Genomic DNA, 19,276 nt, shown 5'->3' with positions numbered 1-19,276 from the left:
CCTGGACAGTGTCACCTGGCCAGTGCCATCCCCTGGCACCTGCACAGTGTCACCTGGCCAGTGCCATCCCCCGGTACCTGCACAGTGTCACCTGGCCAGTGCCATCCCCAGCACCTGCACAGTGTCACCTGGCCAGTGCCATCCCCTGGCACCTGCACAGTGTCACCTGGCCAGTGCCATCCCCAGCACCTGGACAGTGTCACCTGGCCAGTGCCATCCCCTGGCACCTGCACAGTGTCACCTGGCTAGTGCCATCCCCTGGCACCTGGACAGTGTCACCTGGCCAGTGCCATCCCCCATCCCCTGGCACCTGCACAGTGTCACCTGGCCAGTGCCATCCCCTGACACCTGCACAGTGTCACCTGGCCAGTGCCATCCCCTGGCACCTGCAGAGTGTCACCTGGCCAGTGCCATCCCCAGCACCTGCACAGTGTCACCTGGCCAGTGCCATCCCCAGCACCTGGACAGTGTCACCTGGCCAGTGCCATCCCCTGGTACCTGGACAGTGTCACCTGGCCAGTGCCATCCCCTGGCACCAGGACAGTGTCACCTGGCTAGTGCCATCCCCTGGCACCTGCACAGTGTCACCTGGCCAGTGCCATCCCCCATCCCCTGGCACCTGGACAGTGTCACCTGGCCAGTGCCATCCCCAGCACCTGGACAGTGTCACCTGGCCAGTGCCATCCCCTGGTACCTGGACAGTGTCACCTGGCCAGTGCCATCCCCTGGCACCAGGACAGTGTCACCTGGCTAGTGCCATCCCCTGGCACCTGCACAGTGTCACCTGGCCAGTGCCATCCCCCATCCCCTGGCACCTGGACAGTGTCACCTGGCCAGTGCCATCCCCAGCACCTGGACAGTGTCACCTGGCCAGTGCCATCCCCTGGCACCTGGACAGTGTCACCTGGCCAGTGCCATCCCCTGGTACCTGGCACCTGGCCCGTGTCACCTTCTCAGCCATGTCACCTGTGCAGTGTCACCCTCCCTAGCTCCGTGTCTCCCCTGATTGCCAAGTCCCTGAGGTGTCCCCACGATGTCCCCACGATGTCCCCATCCCCACAGGCCTTCAGCGGGGCTCACAACATCAGCCACAATGTCCTCCCACGTCCCTGACGTGTCCCTGGCGTGTCCCCATCCCATCTGACATGTCCCTGGGGTGTCCCCACCATGTCCCCACAATGTCCCCGTCCTCTCAGGCCTTCAGCCTCGCTCACCGCCTCAGCCAGTGTGTCCCCTCATGTCCCTGGGGTGTCCCTGGGGTGTCCCCATCCCATCTGACATGTCCCTGGGGTGTCCCCACCATGTCCCCACCATGTCCCCACCATGTCCCCACAATGTCCCCTCCCTCTCAGGCCTTCAGCCGCGCTCACCCCCTCAGCCAGGGTGTCCCCTCCTGTCCCTGGGGTGTCCCTGGGGTGTCCCCATCCCATCTGACATGTCCCTGGGGTGTCCCCACCATGTCCCCACCATGTCCCCACCATGTCCCCACAATGTCCCCGTCCTCTCAGGCCTTCAGCCTCGCTCACCGCCTCAGCCAGTGTGTCCCCTCATGTCCCTGGGGTGTCCCCACCATGTCCCCACAATGTCCCCACCATGTCCCCACCATGTCCCCACCATGTCCCCACAATGTCCCCGTCCTCTCAGGCCTTCAGCCGCGCTCACCGCCTCGGCCAGGGTGTCCCCTCATGTCCCTGGGGTGTCCCTGGGGTGTCCCCATCCCATCTGACATGTCCCTGGGGTGTCCCCACCATGTCCCCACAATGTCCCCGTCCTCTCAGGCCTTCAGCCGCGCTCACCGCATCGGCCAGGCCAACAAGGTGATGATTTACCGCTTCGTGACGCGGGCCTCGGTGGAGGAGCGGATCACGCAGGTGGCCAAGCGCAAGATGATGCTGACGCACCTGGTGGTGCGCCCGGGGCTGGGCTCCAAGGCCGGCTCCATGTCCAAGCAGGAGCTCGACGACATCCTCAAGTTCGGCACCGAGGAGCTCTTCAAGGACGAGAACGAGGGTGGGCCCCGCGCGGGGCTGGGCTGGGCTGGGTCGTGTTCGGTCATGTTGGGTTGGACTGGGTCCTACTGGGTTGTGTTGGGTTGGACTGGGCTGGGCTGGGCTGGGTTGGGCCATGTCGGGTGGACTGGGCCACGTTGGGCTGGACTGGGTCAAGTTGGACCACATTGGCATGGATTTGGCCATGTTGGACCATGTTGGGTTGGACTGGGTCCTACTGGGCCATGTTGGGTTGGACTGGGTCAAGTTGGACCATGTTGGGTTGGACTGGGCCATGTTGGGTTGGACTGGGTTGGACTGGGCCATGTTGGGCTGGACTGGGTCAAGTTGGACCATGTTGGGTTGGACTGGGCTGGACTGGGCCATGTTGGGCTGGACTGGGTCAAGTTGGACCATGTTGGGTTGGACTGGGCTGGACTGGGCCATGTTGGGCTGGACTGGGCCAAGTTAGACCATGTTGGGCTGGACTGGGCTGGACTGGGCCATGTTGGGCTGGACTGGGTCAAGTTAGACCATGTTGGGTTGGACTGGGCCATCTTGGGTTGGACTGGGCCATGTTGGGCTGGACTGGGCTGGACTGGGCCATATTGGGCTGGACTGGGTCAAGTTGGACCATGTTGGGTTGGACTGGGCCATGTTGGGCTGGACTGGGCTGGACTGGGCCATGTTGGGCTGGACTGGGTCAAGTTGGACCATGTTGGGTTGGACTGGGCCATGTTGGGCTGGACTGGGTTGGACTGGGCCATGTTGGGCTGGACTGGGTCAAGTTGGACCATGTTGGGTTGGACTGGGTTGGACTGGGCCATGTTGGGCTGGACTGGGTCAAGTTGGACCACGTTGGGTTGGACTGGGCCATCTTGGGTTGGACTGGGTTGGACTGGGCCATGTTGGGCTGGACTGGGTCAAGTTGGACCATGTTGGGTTGGGCCATGTCGGGTGGACTGGGCCATGTTGGGCTGGACTGGGTCAAGTTGGACCACGTTGGGTTGGACTGGGCTGGACTGGGCCATGTTGAGCCACGTTGGCCAAGCCATGTCACATCACCTTGGGGCGTGACAAAGCCGTGTCGGGCCACGTCGGGGTGTGACAAAGCCGTGTCACATCACCTTGGAGCGCGTCTGGCCGTGTCCCGGCGCGTCACACGGCGTGGCCGCGCAGGGGACAACAAGGAGGAGGACAGCAGCGTCATCCACTACGACAACGAGGCCATCGCGCGGCTGCTGGACCGCAACCAGGACGCCACCGACGACGCCGACGTGCAGAACATGAACGAGTACCTGAGCTCCTTCAAGGTGGCCCAGTACGTCGTCAGGGAGGAGGACAAGGTGTGCTGGGGACAGCGGGGGACACCGGGGGACACGGGCATGGCAGAGCTGGGGAGCCTGGAGGAGATGGAGAGAGGAGATGTTGGGCAGGTGGAGGACGTGGGGACGTTGGAGATGGTGGAGGTGGCAGCGATGGGGACAGTGGGATTATGGAGTTGGGGACCCTGGAGAGGATGGCGATGATGGAGATGATGGGGACAGTGGAGATGAAGATAATGGGACAGCGGAGATGGGGATGATGATGATGAGGATGGTGATGATCAAGATGGGGATGGTGATGATGATGGTGGAGATGATTGAGATGATGGAGATGATAAAGGGAATGGTGGAGATGATCAAGATGATGATGTTGATGATGATGGGAATGGTGGAAATGATGGAAATGATGATGATGATGGAGATGATGAGGATGGTGGAGATGATGAGGATGGTGGAGATGATGGTGATGATGGAGATGACAATGAGGAGGAGGATGGTGGAGATGGTGGAGATGATGGAGATGACGACGATCATGATGATGATGGAGATGAGGATGAGGAGGAGGATGGTGGAGATGATGGAGATGATGGAGATGATGATGGAGATGAGGATGGTGGAGATGATAGTGATGATGGAGATGACAATGAGGAGGAGGATGGTGGAGATGGTGGAGATGATGGAGATGATGGAGATGATTATGATGGAGACGAGGATGGTGGAGATGATGGTGATGATGGAGATGACGATGAGGAGGAGGATGGTGGAGATGATGGAGGTGATGATGATGGAGATGAGGATGGTGGAGATGATGGTGATGATGGAGATGAAGATGAGGAGGAGGATGGTGGAGATGATGGTGATGATGGAGATGATGGAGATGATGATGATGATGATGGAGATGAGGATGGTGGAGATGATGGTGATGATGGAGATGACGATGAGGAGGAGGATGGTGGAGATGATGGTGATGATGGAGATGATGGAGATGATGATGATGATGATGGAGATGAGGATGGTGGAGATGATGGTGATGATGGAGATGACGGTGAGGAGGAGGATGGTGGAGATGATGGTGATGATGGAGATGATGGAGATGATGATGATGGAGATGAGGATGGTAGAGATGATGGTGATGATGGAGATGAAGATGAGGAGGAGGATGGTGGAGATGGTGGAGATGATGGAGATGACGACGATCATGATGATGATGGAGATGAGGATGAGGAGGAGGATGGTGGAGATGGTGGAGATGATGGAGATGATGGACATGATGATGATGGAGATGAGGATGGTGGAGATGATAGTGATGATGGAGATGACAATGAGGAGGATGGTGGAGATGATGGTGATGATGGAGATGATGGAGATGATGATGATGATGATGGAGATGAGGATGGTGGAGATGATGGTGATGATGGAGATGACGATAATGACGATGATGATGCTGGAGACACCCAGAACAGGGACACGGCTGCCGGGCACGCCGTCCCCAGCGCCGACCCCGTGTGACCCCTGGGTGACCCCGGGTGACCCCGAGTGTCCGGCAGATCGAGGAGATCGAGCGGGAGATCATCAAGCAGGAGGAGAACGTGGACCCCGACTACTGGGAGAAGCTGCTGCGGCACCACTACGAGCAGCAGCAGGAGGACCTGGCCCGCAACCTGGGCAAGGGCAAGCGCGTGCGCAAGCAGGTCAACTACAACGACGCGGCCCAGGAGGACCAAGGTGGGCATTGGGAGGGACTGGGGCACACTGGGATGGCACTGGGAGGGACTGGGAGGGACTGGGAGGGACTGGGATGGAACCTGGGCAGGGGCAAGCGCGTGCGCAAGCAGGTCAACTACAACGATGCGGCCCAGGAGGACCAAGGTGGGCACTGGGAGGGACTGGGATGGAACTGGGAGGGACTGGGATGGAACTGGGAGGGACTTGGATGGGACTGGGAGGGACTGGGATGGAACCTGGGCAAGGGCAAGCGCGTGCGCAAGCGGGGCAACTACAACGACGCGGCCCAGGAGGACCAAGGTGGGCACTGGGAGGGACTGGGATGGCACTGGGAGGGACTGGGACGGCACTGGGAGGGACTGGGATGGCACTGGGAGGGACTGGGATGGCACTGGGAGGGACTGGGATGGAACCTGGGCAGGGGCAAGCGCGTGCGCAAGCGGGGCAACTACAACAACGCGGCCCAGGAGGACCAAGGTGGGCACTGGGAGGGACTGGGGCACACTGGGAGGGACTGGGATGGAACTGGGAGGGACTGGGAGGAAACTGGGATGGCACTGGGAGGGACTGGGATGGAACCTGGGCAGGGGCAAGCGCGTGCGCAAGCGGGGCAACTACAACGATGCGGCCCAGGAGGACCAAGGTGGCCACTGGGAGGGACTGGGAGGGACTGGGACCCACCGGGGTGGCACTGGGACCCACGGGGTGGCACTGGGACCCACCGGGTGGCACTGGGACACACCGGGGTGGCCGTGAGTGTCCCCAACGCTGCCGTGTCCCCCAGACAACCAGTCCGAGTACTCGGTGGGCTCCGAGGAGGAGGACGAGGACTTCGACGAGCGGCCCGAGGGTGAGTGGCCCCAAGAGGGGTCAGGGTGGCCCCAGGGTGGGGTCAGGGTGCCATGGGGGGGTCAGGGTGGCCCCAGGGTGGGGTCAGGGTGCCATGGTGGGGATCAGGGTGTCTCCAGGGTGGGGTCAAGGTGCCATGGTGGGGGTCAGGGTGCCATGGTGGGGTCAGGGTGCCATGGTGGGGTCAGGGTGCCATGGTGGGGGTCAGGGTGCCATGGTGGGGGTCAGGGTGTCCCCAGGGTGGGGTCAGGGTGCCATGGGGGGGTCAGGGTGGCCCCAAGAGGGGTCAGGGTGGCCCCAGGGTGGGGTCAGGGTGTCCCCAGGGTGGGGTCAGGGTGCCATGGTAGGGGTCAGGGTGTCCCTAAGGAGGGGTCAGGGTGTCCCCAGGGTGGGGTCAAAGTGCCATGGTGGGGGTCAGGGTGCCATGGGGGGGTCAGGGTGCCATGGTGGGGGTCAGGGTGTCTCCAGGGTGGGGTCAGGGTGCCATGGGGGGGGTCAGGGTGTCCCCAAGGGGGAGTCAGGGTGCCATGGTGGGAATCAGGGTGCCATGGGGGGGTCAGGGTGTCCCCAAGGGGGGGTCAGGGTGTCCCCATGGGAGGCTCAGGGTGTCCCCATGGGAGGGTCAGGGTGTCCCCAGGGTGGGGTCAGGGTGTCCCTAAGGAGGGGTCAGGGTGTCTCCAGGGTGGGGTCAGGGTGCCATGGTGGGGATCAGGGTGCCATGGTGGGGATCAGGTTGCCATGGGGGGGTCAGGGTGTCCCCAAGGGGGGGTCAGGGTGCCATGGTGGGGGGTGCTGACCCCTCCCCTCCCCCAGGCCGGCGTCAGTCCAAGCGGCAGCTGCGGAACGAGAAGGACAAACCCCTCCCCCCACTGCTGGCCCGGGTGGGCGGCAACATCGAGGTGAGGGGACACTGGGGACACCCCGGGGCTCGGGGACGCCCCACGGCCACCGGAGTCACCTCCCGCTGGGGGTCAGGGCGTGCTCGGACACCTGAGTGACCTCTCAGCACCTGGGTGCCCAAATCAGAGGGACAGGGGTCACCTGGACCCCACTGTCCCCCTGTGTGGGGACGAGGCCAGGGGGTCTCCAGACAGCCAGTGTCCCCGATGTCCCCAGTGTCCCCTCGATGTCCCCGATGTCCCCAGTGTCCCCGATGTCCCCAGTGTCCCCTCGATGTCCCCGATGTCCCCAATGTCCCCTCGATGTCCCCAGTGTCCCCTCGATGTCCCCAGGTGCTGGGCTTCAACACGACACCTTCCTCAACGCCCTCATGCGCTGGGCGTTTACGTCAGTGGGTCCCCTGTCCCCTGTGTCCCCCTGACCCCCTGATGTCCCCAGTGTCCCCTGGATGTCCCCGATGTCCCCGATGTCCCCAGTGTCCCCTCGATGTCCCCAGGTGCTGGGCTTCAACACGACACCTTCCTCAATGCCCTCATGTGCTGGGGGATGATGGCAGGGGGTCCCCTGTTCCCCTGTCCCCAATGTCCCCCATGTCCCCCATGTCCCCCTGACCCCCTGATGTCCCCAATGTCCTCGATGTCCCCAATGTCCCCTCGATGTCCCCAGGTGCTGGGCTTCAACACGACGCCTTCCTCAATGCCCTCATGCGCTGGGGGATGATGGCAGGGGGTCCCCTGTTCCCCTGTCCCCCATGTCCCCCATATCCCCCTGATGTCCCCAATGTCCCCAATGTCCCATCGATGTCCCCAGTGTCCCCTCGATGTCCCCAGGTGCTGGGCTTCAACACGACGCCTTCCTCAACGCCCTCATGCGCTGGGCGTTTACGTCAGTGGGTCCCCTGTCCCCTGTGTCCCCCTGTGTCCCCCTGACCCCCTGATGTCCCCTTGATGTCCCCAATGTCCCCGATGTCCCCAATGTCCCCTCGATGTCCCCAGGTGCTGGGCTTCAACACGAGGCAGCGCAAGGCCTTCCTGAACGCCGTCATGCGCTGGGGGATGCCCCCCCAGGACGCCTTCACGTCCCAGTGGCTCGTGCGGGACCTGCGGGGCAAAACCGAGAAGGAGTTCAAGTAGGTGACAACGGGGACAGCTGGGGACACCAGGGAGGGGCGGTGGCACTGGGGAGGGGCGGTGGTGTCGAGGGCAGGCGGTGGCATCAAGGATGGGTGGTGGCATCAAGGATGGGTGGTGGCATCAGTGGCAAATGGTGGCATCAAGGATGAGTGGTGGCATCAAGGATGGGTGGTGGCATCAAGGATGGGTGGTGGCATCAGTGGCAAATGGTGGCATCAAGGACAGGCAGTGGCATCAAGGATGGGTGGTGGCATCAGTGGCAAATGGTGGCATCAAGGACAGGCAGTGGCATCAAGGATGAGTGGTGGCATCAAGGATGGGTGGTGGCATCAGTGGCAAATGGTGGCATCAAGGACAGGCAGTGGCATCAAGGATGAGTGGTGGCATCAAGGATGGGTGGTGGCATCAGTGGCAAATGGTGGCATCAAGGACAGGCAGTGGCATCAAGGACAGGCAGTGGCATCAAGGATGGGTGGTGGCATCAGTGGCAAGTGGTGGCATCAGGAGCAGGCGGTGGCACCAGGGACAGGTGGTGGCGGAGTAGCGAGGTGTCCGTGTGTCCCCATGCCCTTTGTCCTCGTGCGTCCCCATGTCCTCCGTGTCCTTTTGTCCCCATGTCCCTTTTGTCCCCGTGTCCCCTCATCTTCCCGTGTGTCCCAGTGCCCTCCGTTGTCCCATGTCCCCCGGTGTCCCCCGATGTCCCCGTGCCACGTGATGAGCCCTTACTCAGCCGAGCGCCGTCACTGTCGGTGTTCCTGGGGACCGGACGAGGCCGTGTCCCCCTCAGCCCGACACAAAGCCACCCCCGATGTCCCCGTGTCCCCTCGGGGGGCCGGGTGTGGCCCAGGGATCGCCAGAGCGGTGGCAGGTCCCTGCCGTGACCGGCACAGCCCCCACGGGCGCCGTGACGAGGGGACGGGCTGATGGTGCAGGGACATCAGGGACACTGGGGACATCAGGGACACTGGGGACAGGATTTATGGGGACAAGGGACCTTGAGGACAAAGACCCTGGGGTTGTGACCTATGGGGACAGTGACCCCGGGGCGGGGTGTGTGGGTGCGGGGGCGGTGGCACACGTAGGAGTGGTGACATGGCGGTGGCACTGGTGGCACAGGCAGGGGTGGTGGCACAGGCAGGGCTGGTGGCACAGGCGGTGGCCCTGAGCGCTGTCCCCAGGGCCTACGTGTCCCTGTTCATGCGTCACCTGTGCGAGCCGGGCGCCGACGGCTCCGAGACCTTCGCGGACGGCGTCCCCCGGGAGGGGCTGTCCCGGCAGCAGGTGCTGACCCGCATCGGCGTCATGTCCCTCGTCAAGAAAAAGGTACGCGGGGGACACAGCCTGGGGACAGGCTGGGGACATCCCTGGGGACAGGCTGAACACCTGGGGACATCCCTGGGGACAGCCGGGGACTGCCTGGGGACAGGGTGAACACCTGGGGACAGCCTGGGGACAGCCTGGGGACATCCCTGGGACAGTCTGGGACAGCCAGGGACTGTCCTGGGGACAGGGTGAACACCTGGGGACATCCCCAGGACACCTGGGGACACACCTGGGGACAGCCTGGGGACATCCCTGGGGACAGCCGGGGACTGCCTGGGGACAGGGTGAACACCTGGGGACATCCCTGGGGACAGCCTGGGGACAGCCAGGGACTGCCTGGGGACAGGCTGAACACCTGGGGACATCCCCAGGACACTTGGGGACATCCCCAGGACACCTGGGGACACACCTGGGGACAGCCAGGGACAGCCAGGGACTGCCTGGGGACAGGCTGAACACCTGGGGACAGCCTGGGGACATCCCTGGGGACAGCCTGGGGACACATCTGGGACAGTCTGGGACAGCCAGGGACTGTCCTGGGGACAGGCTGAACACCTGGGGACATCCCCAGGACACTTGGGGACACACCTGGGGACAGCCTGGGGACACACCTGGGACAGCCAGGGACTGTCCTGGGGACAGGCTGAACACCTGGGGACATCCCCAGGACACTTGGGGACACACCTGGGCACAGCCAGGGACTGCCTGGGGACAGGGTGAACACCTGGGGACATCCCTGGGGACAGCCTGGGGACAGCCTGGGGACAGCCAGGGACAGCCTGGGGACAGGCTGAACACCTGGGGACATCCCCAGGACACCTGGGGACACACCTGGGGACATCCCTGGGGACAGCCTGGGGACAGGCTGAACACCTGGGGACATCCCCAGGACACTTGGGGACATCCCCAGGACACCTGGGGACACCCCTGGGTCGGTTTTTGGAGTCCCCCCAAGCTGCTCCTCTGGGGGGCGTTTTAGGGTCCCTTGGGGAGGTTTCAGGATTTTTTTTGGGTTGGTTTTTAGGGTCTGGGGGGTTTTGGGGGTGGCTTTTTGGGGTTTTTGGCCCCCCATTGTGTCCCTCCCCAGGTGCAGGAGTGCGAGCACATCAACGGCCGCTGGTCCCTGCCCGAGCTGGGCCCTGGGGGCGTTTTAGGGTCCCTTTTTGGGGTTTTGGGGGTTTTAGGGTCCCTTTTTGGGATTTTTGGGGGTTTTAGGGTCCCTTTTTGGGATTTTTGGGGGTTTTAGGGTCCCTTTTTGGGGTTTTGGGGGTGGGTTTTTGGGCGTTTTAGGGTCCCTTTTTGGGATTTTTGGGGGTTTTAGGGTCCCTTTTTGGGGGTTTGGGGGTGGGTTTTTGGGGGTTTTAGGGTCCCTTTTTGGGGTTTTTGAGGGTGGGGTTTTGGGGGTTTTAGGGTCCCTTTTTGGGGTTTTTGGGGGTGGGTTTTTGGGGGTTTTAGGGTCCCTTTTTGGGATTTTGGGGTGGGTTTTTGGGGGTTTTAGGGTCCCTTTTTGGGGTTTTGGGGGTGGGTTTTTGGGGGTTTTTGGGGTCCCCTGACCCTGCTGTGTCCCTCCCCAGGTGCAGGAGTTCGAGCACATCAACGGCCGCTGGTCCCTGCCCGAGCTGGCCCCCGAGCCCAGCGCCGACTCCAAGCGCTCGTCCCGCGCCTCCTCCCCCGCCAAGACCGGCCCCCCCAGCCCCGAGCAGAGCGGCCCCCCCAGCCCCGCACCCCCCACGCCCGGTACCACGGGGGGGACACGGCTGGGGACACGGGGACACGGGGACAGGGATGGGGACACGGCTGGGGACACGGGGACAGGGCTGGGGACACGGCTGGGGACACGGGGACAGGGATGGGGACACGGGGACAGGGATGGGGACACAGGGACACGGCTGGGGACACGGGGACACGGCTGGGGACATGGGGACAGGGATGGGGACAGGGATGGGGACACAGCTGGGGACACGGGGACAGGGATGGGGACAGGGGGACACGGCTGGGGACACGGGGACAGGGATGGGGGACATGGGGACAGGGATGGGGACACAGGGACAGGGATGGGGACACGGCTGGGGACACGGGGACAGGGCTGGGGACACGGGGACACGGCTGGGGACACGGGGACAGGGATGGGGACACAGGGACACGGCTGGGGACACGGGGACACGGCTGGGGACATGGGGACAGGGATGGGGACAGGGATGGGGACACAGCTGGGGACACGGGGACAGGGATGGGGACACGGGGACACGGCTGGGGACACGGGGACAGGGATGGGGACATGGGGACAGGGATGGGGACACAGGGACAGGGATGGGGACACGGCTGGGGACACGGGGACAGGGCTGGGGACACGGGGACACGGCTGGGGACACGGGGACACGGATGGGGACACGGGGACAGGGATGGGGACATGGGGACAGGGATGGGGACACGGGGACAGGGCTGGGGACACGGCTGGGGACACGGGGACAGGGATGGGAACATGAGGACAGGGATGGGGACATGGGGACAGGGATGGGGACACGGGGACAGGGATGGGGACACGGCTGGGGACACAGGGACAGGGATGGGGACAGGGATGGGGACATGGGGACAGGGATGGGGACATGGGGACAGGGATTGGGACACAGCTGGGGACACGGCTGGGGACAGGATGGGGACCGATGTCCTGATGTCCCCTGTCCCCAGCCACGCCGGCGCCCAGCGAGCGCGGGGACGGGCCAGGGCCACCCCCGGACAGGGACGAGGGTGACACCAGGGACGAGAAGGAGCCCAAAGGCCCCGAGAAGATGGAGACAGATGTGAGTGACACGACTGTCCCCAACCCTGTCCCCAACCCTGTCCCCACCACGTCCTCCCTTGTCCCCAGGTCCGTCCCATCCCTGTCCCCATCCTTGTCCCCAGCTGTCCCCAACGCTGTCCTTGCTCTCCTGTCCTTGTCCCATCCCCGTCCCTGTCCCCATCCCTGTCCCCGTCCTTGTCCCCAGCGCTGTCCTCGCTCTCCTGTCCTTGTCCCATCCCCATCCTTGTCCCCAGCTGTCCCCAGCGCTGTCCTTGCTCTCCTGTCCTTGTCCCATCCCCGTCCCTGTCCCCATCCCTGTCCCCATCCTTGTCCCCATCCTTGTCCCCATCCCTGTCCCCATCCTTGTCCCCAGCTGTCCCCAGCGCTGTCCTCGCCCTCCTGTCCTTGTCCCATCCCTGTCCCCATCCCTGTCTCCATCCCTGTCCCCATCCTTGTCCCCATCCTTGTCCCCATCCTTGTCCCCAACGCTGTCCTCGCCCTCCTGTCCTTGTCCCCATCCCTGTCCCCATCCTTGTCCCCATCCTTGTCCCCAGCGCTGTCCTCGCCCTCCTGTCCTTGTCCCATCCCCGTCCCTGTCCCCATCCCTGTCCCTGTCCCCATCCCTGTCCCCATCCCTGTCCCCATCCTTGTCCCCATCCTTGTCCCCAGCTGTCCCCAGCGCTGTCCTCGCCCTCCTGTCCTTGTCCCAGCCCCGTCCCCTCCCCACCGTTGTCCCCGTGTCCCCCCCTCAGTGTCGCTCTCGTTGGGGGGTGATGTCCCCACGGGGACACCGAGGGTGACAGCCCCGCCCCGTCCCCGCAGCCTCCTGTCCCCGAGGTGCCACCGTCGCCGGGCGATGGCAGCGAGGCCGAAGGGCCCCGCAAGGGGGAGGAGGAGGAGGGACCCGGCCACAGGGACCCCGAGGCCGAAGGGCCCCCAGCCCGCGAGGAGCGGCCAGGTGAGACCCCCCCCCCAGGAAACCCCAAATCCCAGAAAACCCAAATCCCGGGAACCCCAAATCCCAGAACCACAAATCCCCAAAACCCCCAAACCCCAGAACCGCAAATCCCTGGAAAACCCCAAATCCCAGAAAACCCAAGTCCCAAAAACCCCCAATCCCTGGAAAACCCCAAAAACCCCCAAATCCCTGGAAACCCCGAATCCCTGGAAAACCCCAAATCCCAGAAAACCCAAATCCCAAAAACCCCCAATCCCTGGAAAACCCCAAAAACCCCAAATCCCTGGAAACCCCGAATCCCTGGAAACCCCGAATCCCTGGAAAACCCCAAAAACCCCGAATCCCTGGAAAACCCCGAATCCCTGGAAAACCCCGAATCCCTGGAAAACCCCAAAAACCCCAAATCCCTGGAAAACCCCGGATCCCTGGAAAACCCCAAATCTCAAACCCCGAATCCCTGGAAAACCCCGAATCCCTGGAAAAACCCCAAAAACCTCGAATCCCTGGAAAAACCCGAATCCCTGGAAAACCCCAAAAACCCCAAATCCCTGGAAACCCCGAATCCGTGGAAAACCCCGAATCCCTGGAAACCCCAAAAACCCCGAATCCCTGGAAACCCCGAATCCCTGGAAAAACCCCAAAAACCCCGAATCCCTGGAAACCCCGAATCCCTGGAAAACCCCGAATCCCTGGAAAACCCCAAATCTCAAACCCCGAATCCCTGGAAAACCCCGAATCCCTGGAAACCCCAAAAACCCCGAATCCCTGGAAACCCTGGATCCCTGGAAAACCCCGAATCCCTGGAAAAACCCCAAAAACCCCGAATCCCTGGAAAACCCCGAATCCCTGGAAAACCCCAAAAACCCCGAATCCCTGGAAAACCCCGAATCCCTGGAAAACCCCGAATCCCTGGAAACCCCGAATCCCTGGAAACCCGCGTCCCGCCCCGCCGCGCTGGCAGGAGCCGAGGCCGAGAAGGTGCCGGGGCTGGACAAGGGGGACGAGAAGGCGCCGGAGGAGGAGCCCAAGGAGCGCCCGGGGGACCCCGACCCCAAAAGAGGTGCCGGGGGCGGGGCTTCGCGCAAGGGGCGTGGCCTAAGCAGGAGTGGGTGGTGCTTGGTAGGAGGTGTGGCCTAACTTCCAGTGGGCGGGGCTTAATGGAAAGGGGTGTGGTCTAACCCGGAGTGGGCGGTGCTTAACTGAAGGGGCGTGGTCTGACACATAATGGGCGGGGTCTGAGGGAAGGAGGTGTGGTCTAACCGGGAGGGGGCGGGGCTTAACCCACCCATTATCTCATTGATCGTTGGCCGCTTTTCAGGGGGGCTGGGGGTATTTTTGGGGGGCTGGGGGTGTTTTGGGGTGCCCAAGGGGGGTCAAACATCTTCCTGTCCCCCCAAATGTGTCCCTGACCCCCCAAATCTGTCCCTGACCCCCCAAACTTGCCCCTGCCCCCCCAAATGTGTCCCTGACCCCCCAAATCTGTCCCTGACCCCCCAAACTTGCCCCTGCCCCCCCAAATGAGTCCCTGACCCCCAAACCTGTCCCTGACCCCCCCAAATGAGTCCCTGACCCCCAAACCTGTCTGTGACCCCCCCAAATGAGTCCCTGACCCCCCAAACCTGTCCCTGACCCCCCAAATGAGTCTCTGATCCCCCCCAAACCTGTCCCTGACCCCCAAACCTGTCCCTGTCCCCCCCAAACCTGTCCCTGTGCCCCCCAAACCTGTCCCTGACCCCCAAACCTGTCCGTGACCCCCTGAAATGAGTCTCTGATCCCCCCCAAACTTGTCCCCAACCCCCCCAAATGAGTCCCTGACCCCCAAACCTGTCCCTGACCCCCCAAATGAGTCTCTGAACCCCCCCAAACCTGTCCCTGACCCCCAAACCTGTCCGTGACCCCCCCAAATGTGTCCCTGACCCCCCAAACCTGTCCCTGACCCCCCAAACCTGTCCCTGTCCCCCCCAAACCTGTCCCTGACCCCCAAACGTGTCCCTGACCCCACAGAGGAGGTGAAGGCCGAGAAGGAGCCCCGGCCGGACCCGCGGCCCAACGGCCGGCGGGAGGACAAGGCCGAGAAGCCGCGGTTCATGTTCAACATCGCCGACGGCGGCTTCACGGGTGAGCACCGGGGACACCCCGGGGACACCCTGGAGACACCCTGGGGACACCCTGGGGACACCCTGGGGACAGCCTGGGGACACCCTGGGGACACCCTGGGGACAGCCTGAGACAGCCAGAGACACTCTGGGGACACCCTGGGACACCCTGGGGACAGCCTGAGACAGCCAGGGACAGCCAGAGACACCCTGGGGACACCCGGGGACACCCCTGGGACACCCTGGGGACAGCCAGAGACAGCCAGGACACCCTGGGGACAGCCTGAGACAGCCAGGGACACCCTGGGGACACCCTGGGGACACCCTGGGGACAGCCAGGGACAGCCAGAGACACTCTGGGGACACCCGGGGACACCCTGGGGACACCCTGGGACACCCCTGGGACAGCCAGGGGACACCCTGGGGACACCCAGGGACAGCCAGAGACACCCAGGGACACCCTGGGGACACCCGGGGACACCCTGGGGACACCCGGGGACACCCAGGGACACCCCTGGGACACCCAGGGGACACCCGGGGATAGCCCTGGGACAGCCAGGGACATCCCTGGGACACCCTGGGGACACCCGGGGACACCCAGGGACACCCAGGGACCCCCAGGGACACCCGGGGACCGCCAGGGACACCCAGGGACCCCCAGGGACATCCTGGGGACACCCAGGGGGACACCCAGGGACCCCCAGGGGCACCCCTGACCCGCTGACCCCTGGCAGAGCTGCACACGCTGTGGCAGAACGAGGAGCGCGCCGCCATCTCCTCGGGGAAGCTCAACGAGATCTGGCACCGGCGCCACGACTACTGGCTGCTGGCCGGGATCGTCCTGTATCCTTGGGGTGGCACCGTGGGATTTGGGGTGTCCTCGGGCTGGGGACAGTGACACCACGGTGAGGGTGACACCACAGTGAGGGTGACAGCCAGGAGAGGGTGACAAAGTGAGGGTGACACTGGCACCAGGCCAGGATCGTCCTGTATCCTTGGGGTGGCACCGGGGGGATTTGGGGTGTCCCCAGGGGATTTGGGGTGTCCTCGGGCTGGGGACCGTGACGCCACGGTGAGGGTGACAGCCAGGAGAGGGTGACAAAGTGAGGGTGACAGCCAGGAGAGGGTGGCATCCATTCTTGGTGTGCTGGATGTGGAGGATGTTGGGGACAGGGTGAGGTGGTGACAGGTGACACAGTGACAGTGTGACACGGTGACACAGTGACAGTGTGACACAGTGACAGTGTGGCACGGTGACACAGTGACAGGTGATACAGTGACACGGTGACACAGTGACACAGTGACACAATGACACGGTGACACAATGACACGGTGACACAGTGACAGTGTGACACAGTGACAACAGTGACATGGTGACACAGTGACAGGTGATACCGTGACACGGTGACACAGTGACAGTGTGACACGGTGACACGGTGACAGGTGACACAGTGACAGTGTGACACAGTGACACAGTGACAGTGTGACATAGCGATACAATGACACGGTGACACAGTGGCACGGTGACACAGTGACACGGTGACAGGTGACACAGTGACACAGTGACAGTGTGACATGGTGACACAGTGACATGGTGACACAGTGACACGGTGGCAGTCCTTGGTGCTCCGTGTGCTGGATGTGGAGGATGTTTGGGACAGGGTGAGGTGGTGACAGGTGACACAGTGACAGTGTGACACAGTGACACAGTGACAGTGTGACACGGTGACACAGTGACAGTGTGACATGGTGACACAGTGACATGGTGACACAGTGACACAGTGACAGTGTGACATGGTGACACAGTGACACGGTGACACAGTGACAGTGTGACACGGTGACACGGTGGCAGTCCTTGGTGCTCCGTGTGCTGGATGTGGGGGATGTTTGGGACAGGGTGAGGTGGTGACAGGTGACACAGTGACAGTGTGACACGGTGACACAGTGACACGGTGACACAATGACAGTGTGACAGGTGACACAGTGACAGTGTGACACGGTGACACGGTGACACGGTGACATGGTGACACGGTGACACAATGACACAGTGGCACGGTGACAGTCCTTAGTGCTCTGTGTGCTGGATGTGGAGGATGTTGGGGACAGCGTGAGGTGGTGACAGGTGACAACAGTGACATGGTGACACAGTGACACAGTGACAGTGTGACACGGTGACACGGTGACGGTCCTTGGTGCTCCATGTGCTGGATGTGGAGGATGTTGGGGACAGGGTGAGGGGGTGACAGGTGACAACAGTGACAGTGTGACATGGTGACACAGTGACACAATGACACGGTGACACGGTGACAGGTGACACAGTGACAGTGTGGCATGGTGACACAGTGACACGGTGACAGGTGACACAGTGACAGTGTGGCACGGTGGCACGGTGACACAGTGACAGTGTGACACGGTGACACAGTGACAGTGTGACACAGTGACACGGTGACAGGTGACACAGTGACAGTGTGACACGGTGGCACGGTGACACAGTGATAGTGTGACACGGTGACACGGTGGCACGGTGACACGGTGACACAGTGACACGGTGACACAGTGACACGGTGACACAGTGACAGTCCTTAGTGCTCCGTGTGCTGGATGTGGAGGATGTTTGGGACAGGGTGAGGTGGTGACGACAGTGACACGGTGACACAATGACACGGTGACAGGTGACACAGTGACACAGTGACAGTGTGACATAGTGATACAATGACACGGTGACACAGTGGCACGGTGACACAGTGACACAATGACACGGTGACAGGTGACACAATGACACGGTGACACAGTGACACGGTGACAGGTGACACAGTGACAGTGTGACACGGTGACATGGTGACAGGTGACACAGTGACACGGTGACAGTGACAGGTGACACAATGACACAGTGACACAGTGACAGTGTGACACGGTGACATGGTGACAGGTGACACAGTGACACGGTGACACAGTGACAGTGTGACACAGTGACACAATGACACGGTGACAGGTGACAGTGACATGGTGACACAGTGACAGTGTGACACGGTGACACAGTGACACGGTGACGCAATGACACGGTGACAGGTGACACGGTGACACGGTGGCACGGTGACAGGTGACACAGTGACACAGTGACAGTGTGGCACGGTGACACAGTGACATGGTGACAACAGTGACACGGTGACACAGTGACACGGTGACACAATGACACGGTGGCACGGTGACACGGTGACACAATGACACGGCACGGTGGCACGGTGACACGGTGACAGTGACACAGTGACACGGTGACACGGTGACACGGTGGCACGGTGACACAATGACACGGTGACGCAATGACACGGTGGCACGGTGACAGTGACACGGTGACACAATGACACGGTGACGCAATGACACGGTGGCACGGTGGCACGGTGACACAATGACACGGTGACGCAATGACACGGTGACACGGTGACACAATGACACGGTGACGCAATGACACGGTGGCACGGTGGCAGTCCTTGGTGCTCCGTGTGCTGGATGTGGGGGATGTTTGGGACAGGGTGAGGTGGTGACAGGTGACACAGTGACAGTGTGACACGGTGACACAGTGACACGGTGACACAATGACAGTGTGACAGGTGACACAGTGACAGTGTGACACGGTGACACGGTGACATGGTGACATGGTGACAGGTGACACAATGACACGGTGACACGGTGGCAGTCCTTGGTGCTCCGTGTGCTGGATGTGGAGGATGTTGGGGACAGCGTGAGGTGGTGACAGGTGACACAGTGACACGGTGATGCAATGACACGGTGGCACGGTGACACGGTGACACAGTGACACGGTGACGCAATGACACGGTGGCACGGTGACACAGTGACACGGTGACGCAATGACACGGTGACATGGTGGCAGTGACACGGTGACAACAGTGACACGGTGACGCAATGACACGGTGGCACGGTGGCAGTCCTTAGCGCGCAGCCACGGCTACGCGCGCTGGACCGACATCCAGAACGACGGCGCCTTCGGGGTCATCAACGAACCCTTCAAGGGCGAGGCCTCCAAGGGCAACTTCCTGGAGATGAAGAACAAGTTCCTGGCGCGCCGCTTCAAGGTCAGCGCCCGCGGTGGCACCGGGTGGCACGGGGGTGACGCCGAGGGTGGCACCGGGTGGCACGGGGGTGACGCCGAGGGTGGCCTGGCACGAGGGGCTGGGATGA

At 62.5% G+C, this 19,276-nt stretch overlaps 1 protein-coding gene across 1 annotated transcript in view; it reads left to right on the top strand.

Moving 5' to 3' along the window:
- The window catches only part of LOC137467855 (chromodomain-helicase-DNA-binding protein 3-like), a 70,137-nt gene that overhangs the window by 42,239 nt on the left and 8,622 nt on the right, over nucleotides 1–19,276 (top strand). Inside the window, 14 exon segments of the mRNA XM_068179267.1 lie at nucleotides 1,779–2,010; nucleotides 3,168–3,334; nucleotides 4,861–5,038; nucleotides 5,823–5,888; nucleotides 6,701–6,786; nucleotides 7,783–7,916; nucleotides 9,099–9,243; nucleotides 10,818–10,980; nucleotides 11,932–12,044; nucleotides 12,848–12,983; nucleotides 13,945–14,043; nucleotides 14,988–15,101; nucleotides 15,814–15,922; nucleotides 19,038–19,170. Of these exon segments, the coding sequence (XP_068035368.1) occupies nucleotides 1,779–2,010; nucleotides 3,168–3,334; nucleotides 4,861–5,038; nucleotides 5,823–5,888; nucleotides 6,701–6,786; nucleotides 7,783–7,916; nucleotides 9,099–9,243; nucleotides 10,818–10,980; nucleotides 11,932–12,044; nucleotides 12,848–12,983; nucleotides 13,945–14,043; nucleotides 14,988–15,101; nucleotides 15,814–15,922; nucleotides 19,038–19,170 (1,875 nt within the window).

This window comes from Anomalospiza imberbis, unplaced genomic scaffold (assembly GCF_031753505.1).
Source record: "Anomalospiza imberbis isolate Cuckoo-Finch-1a 21T00152 unplaced genomic scaffold, ASM3175350v1 scaffold_82, whole genome shotgun sequence".
NCBI classification, from domain to species: domain Eukaryota; kingdom Metazoa; phylum Chordata; class Aves; order Passeriformes; family Viduidae; genus Anomalospiza; species Anomalospiza imberbis.
This window is presented reverse-complemented; position numbering and strand designations above follow the sequence as displayed.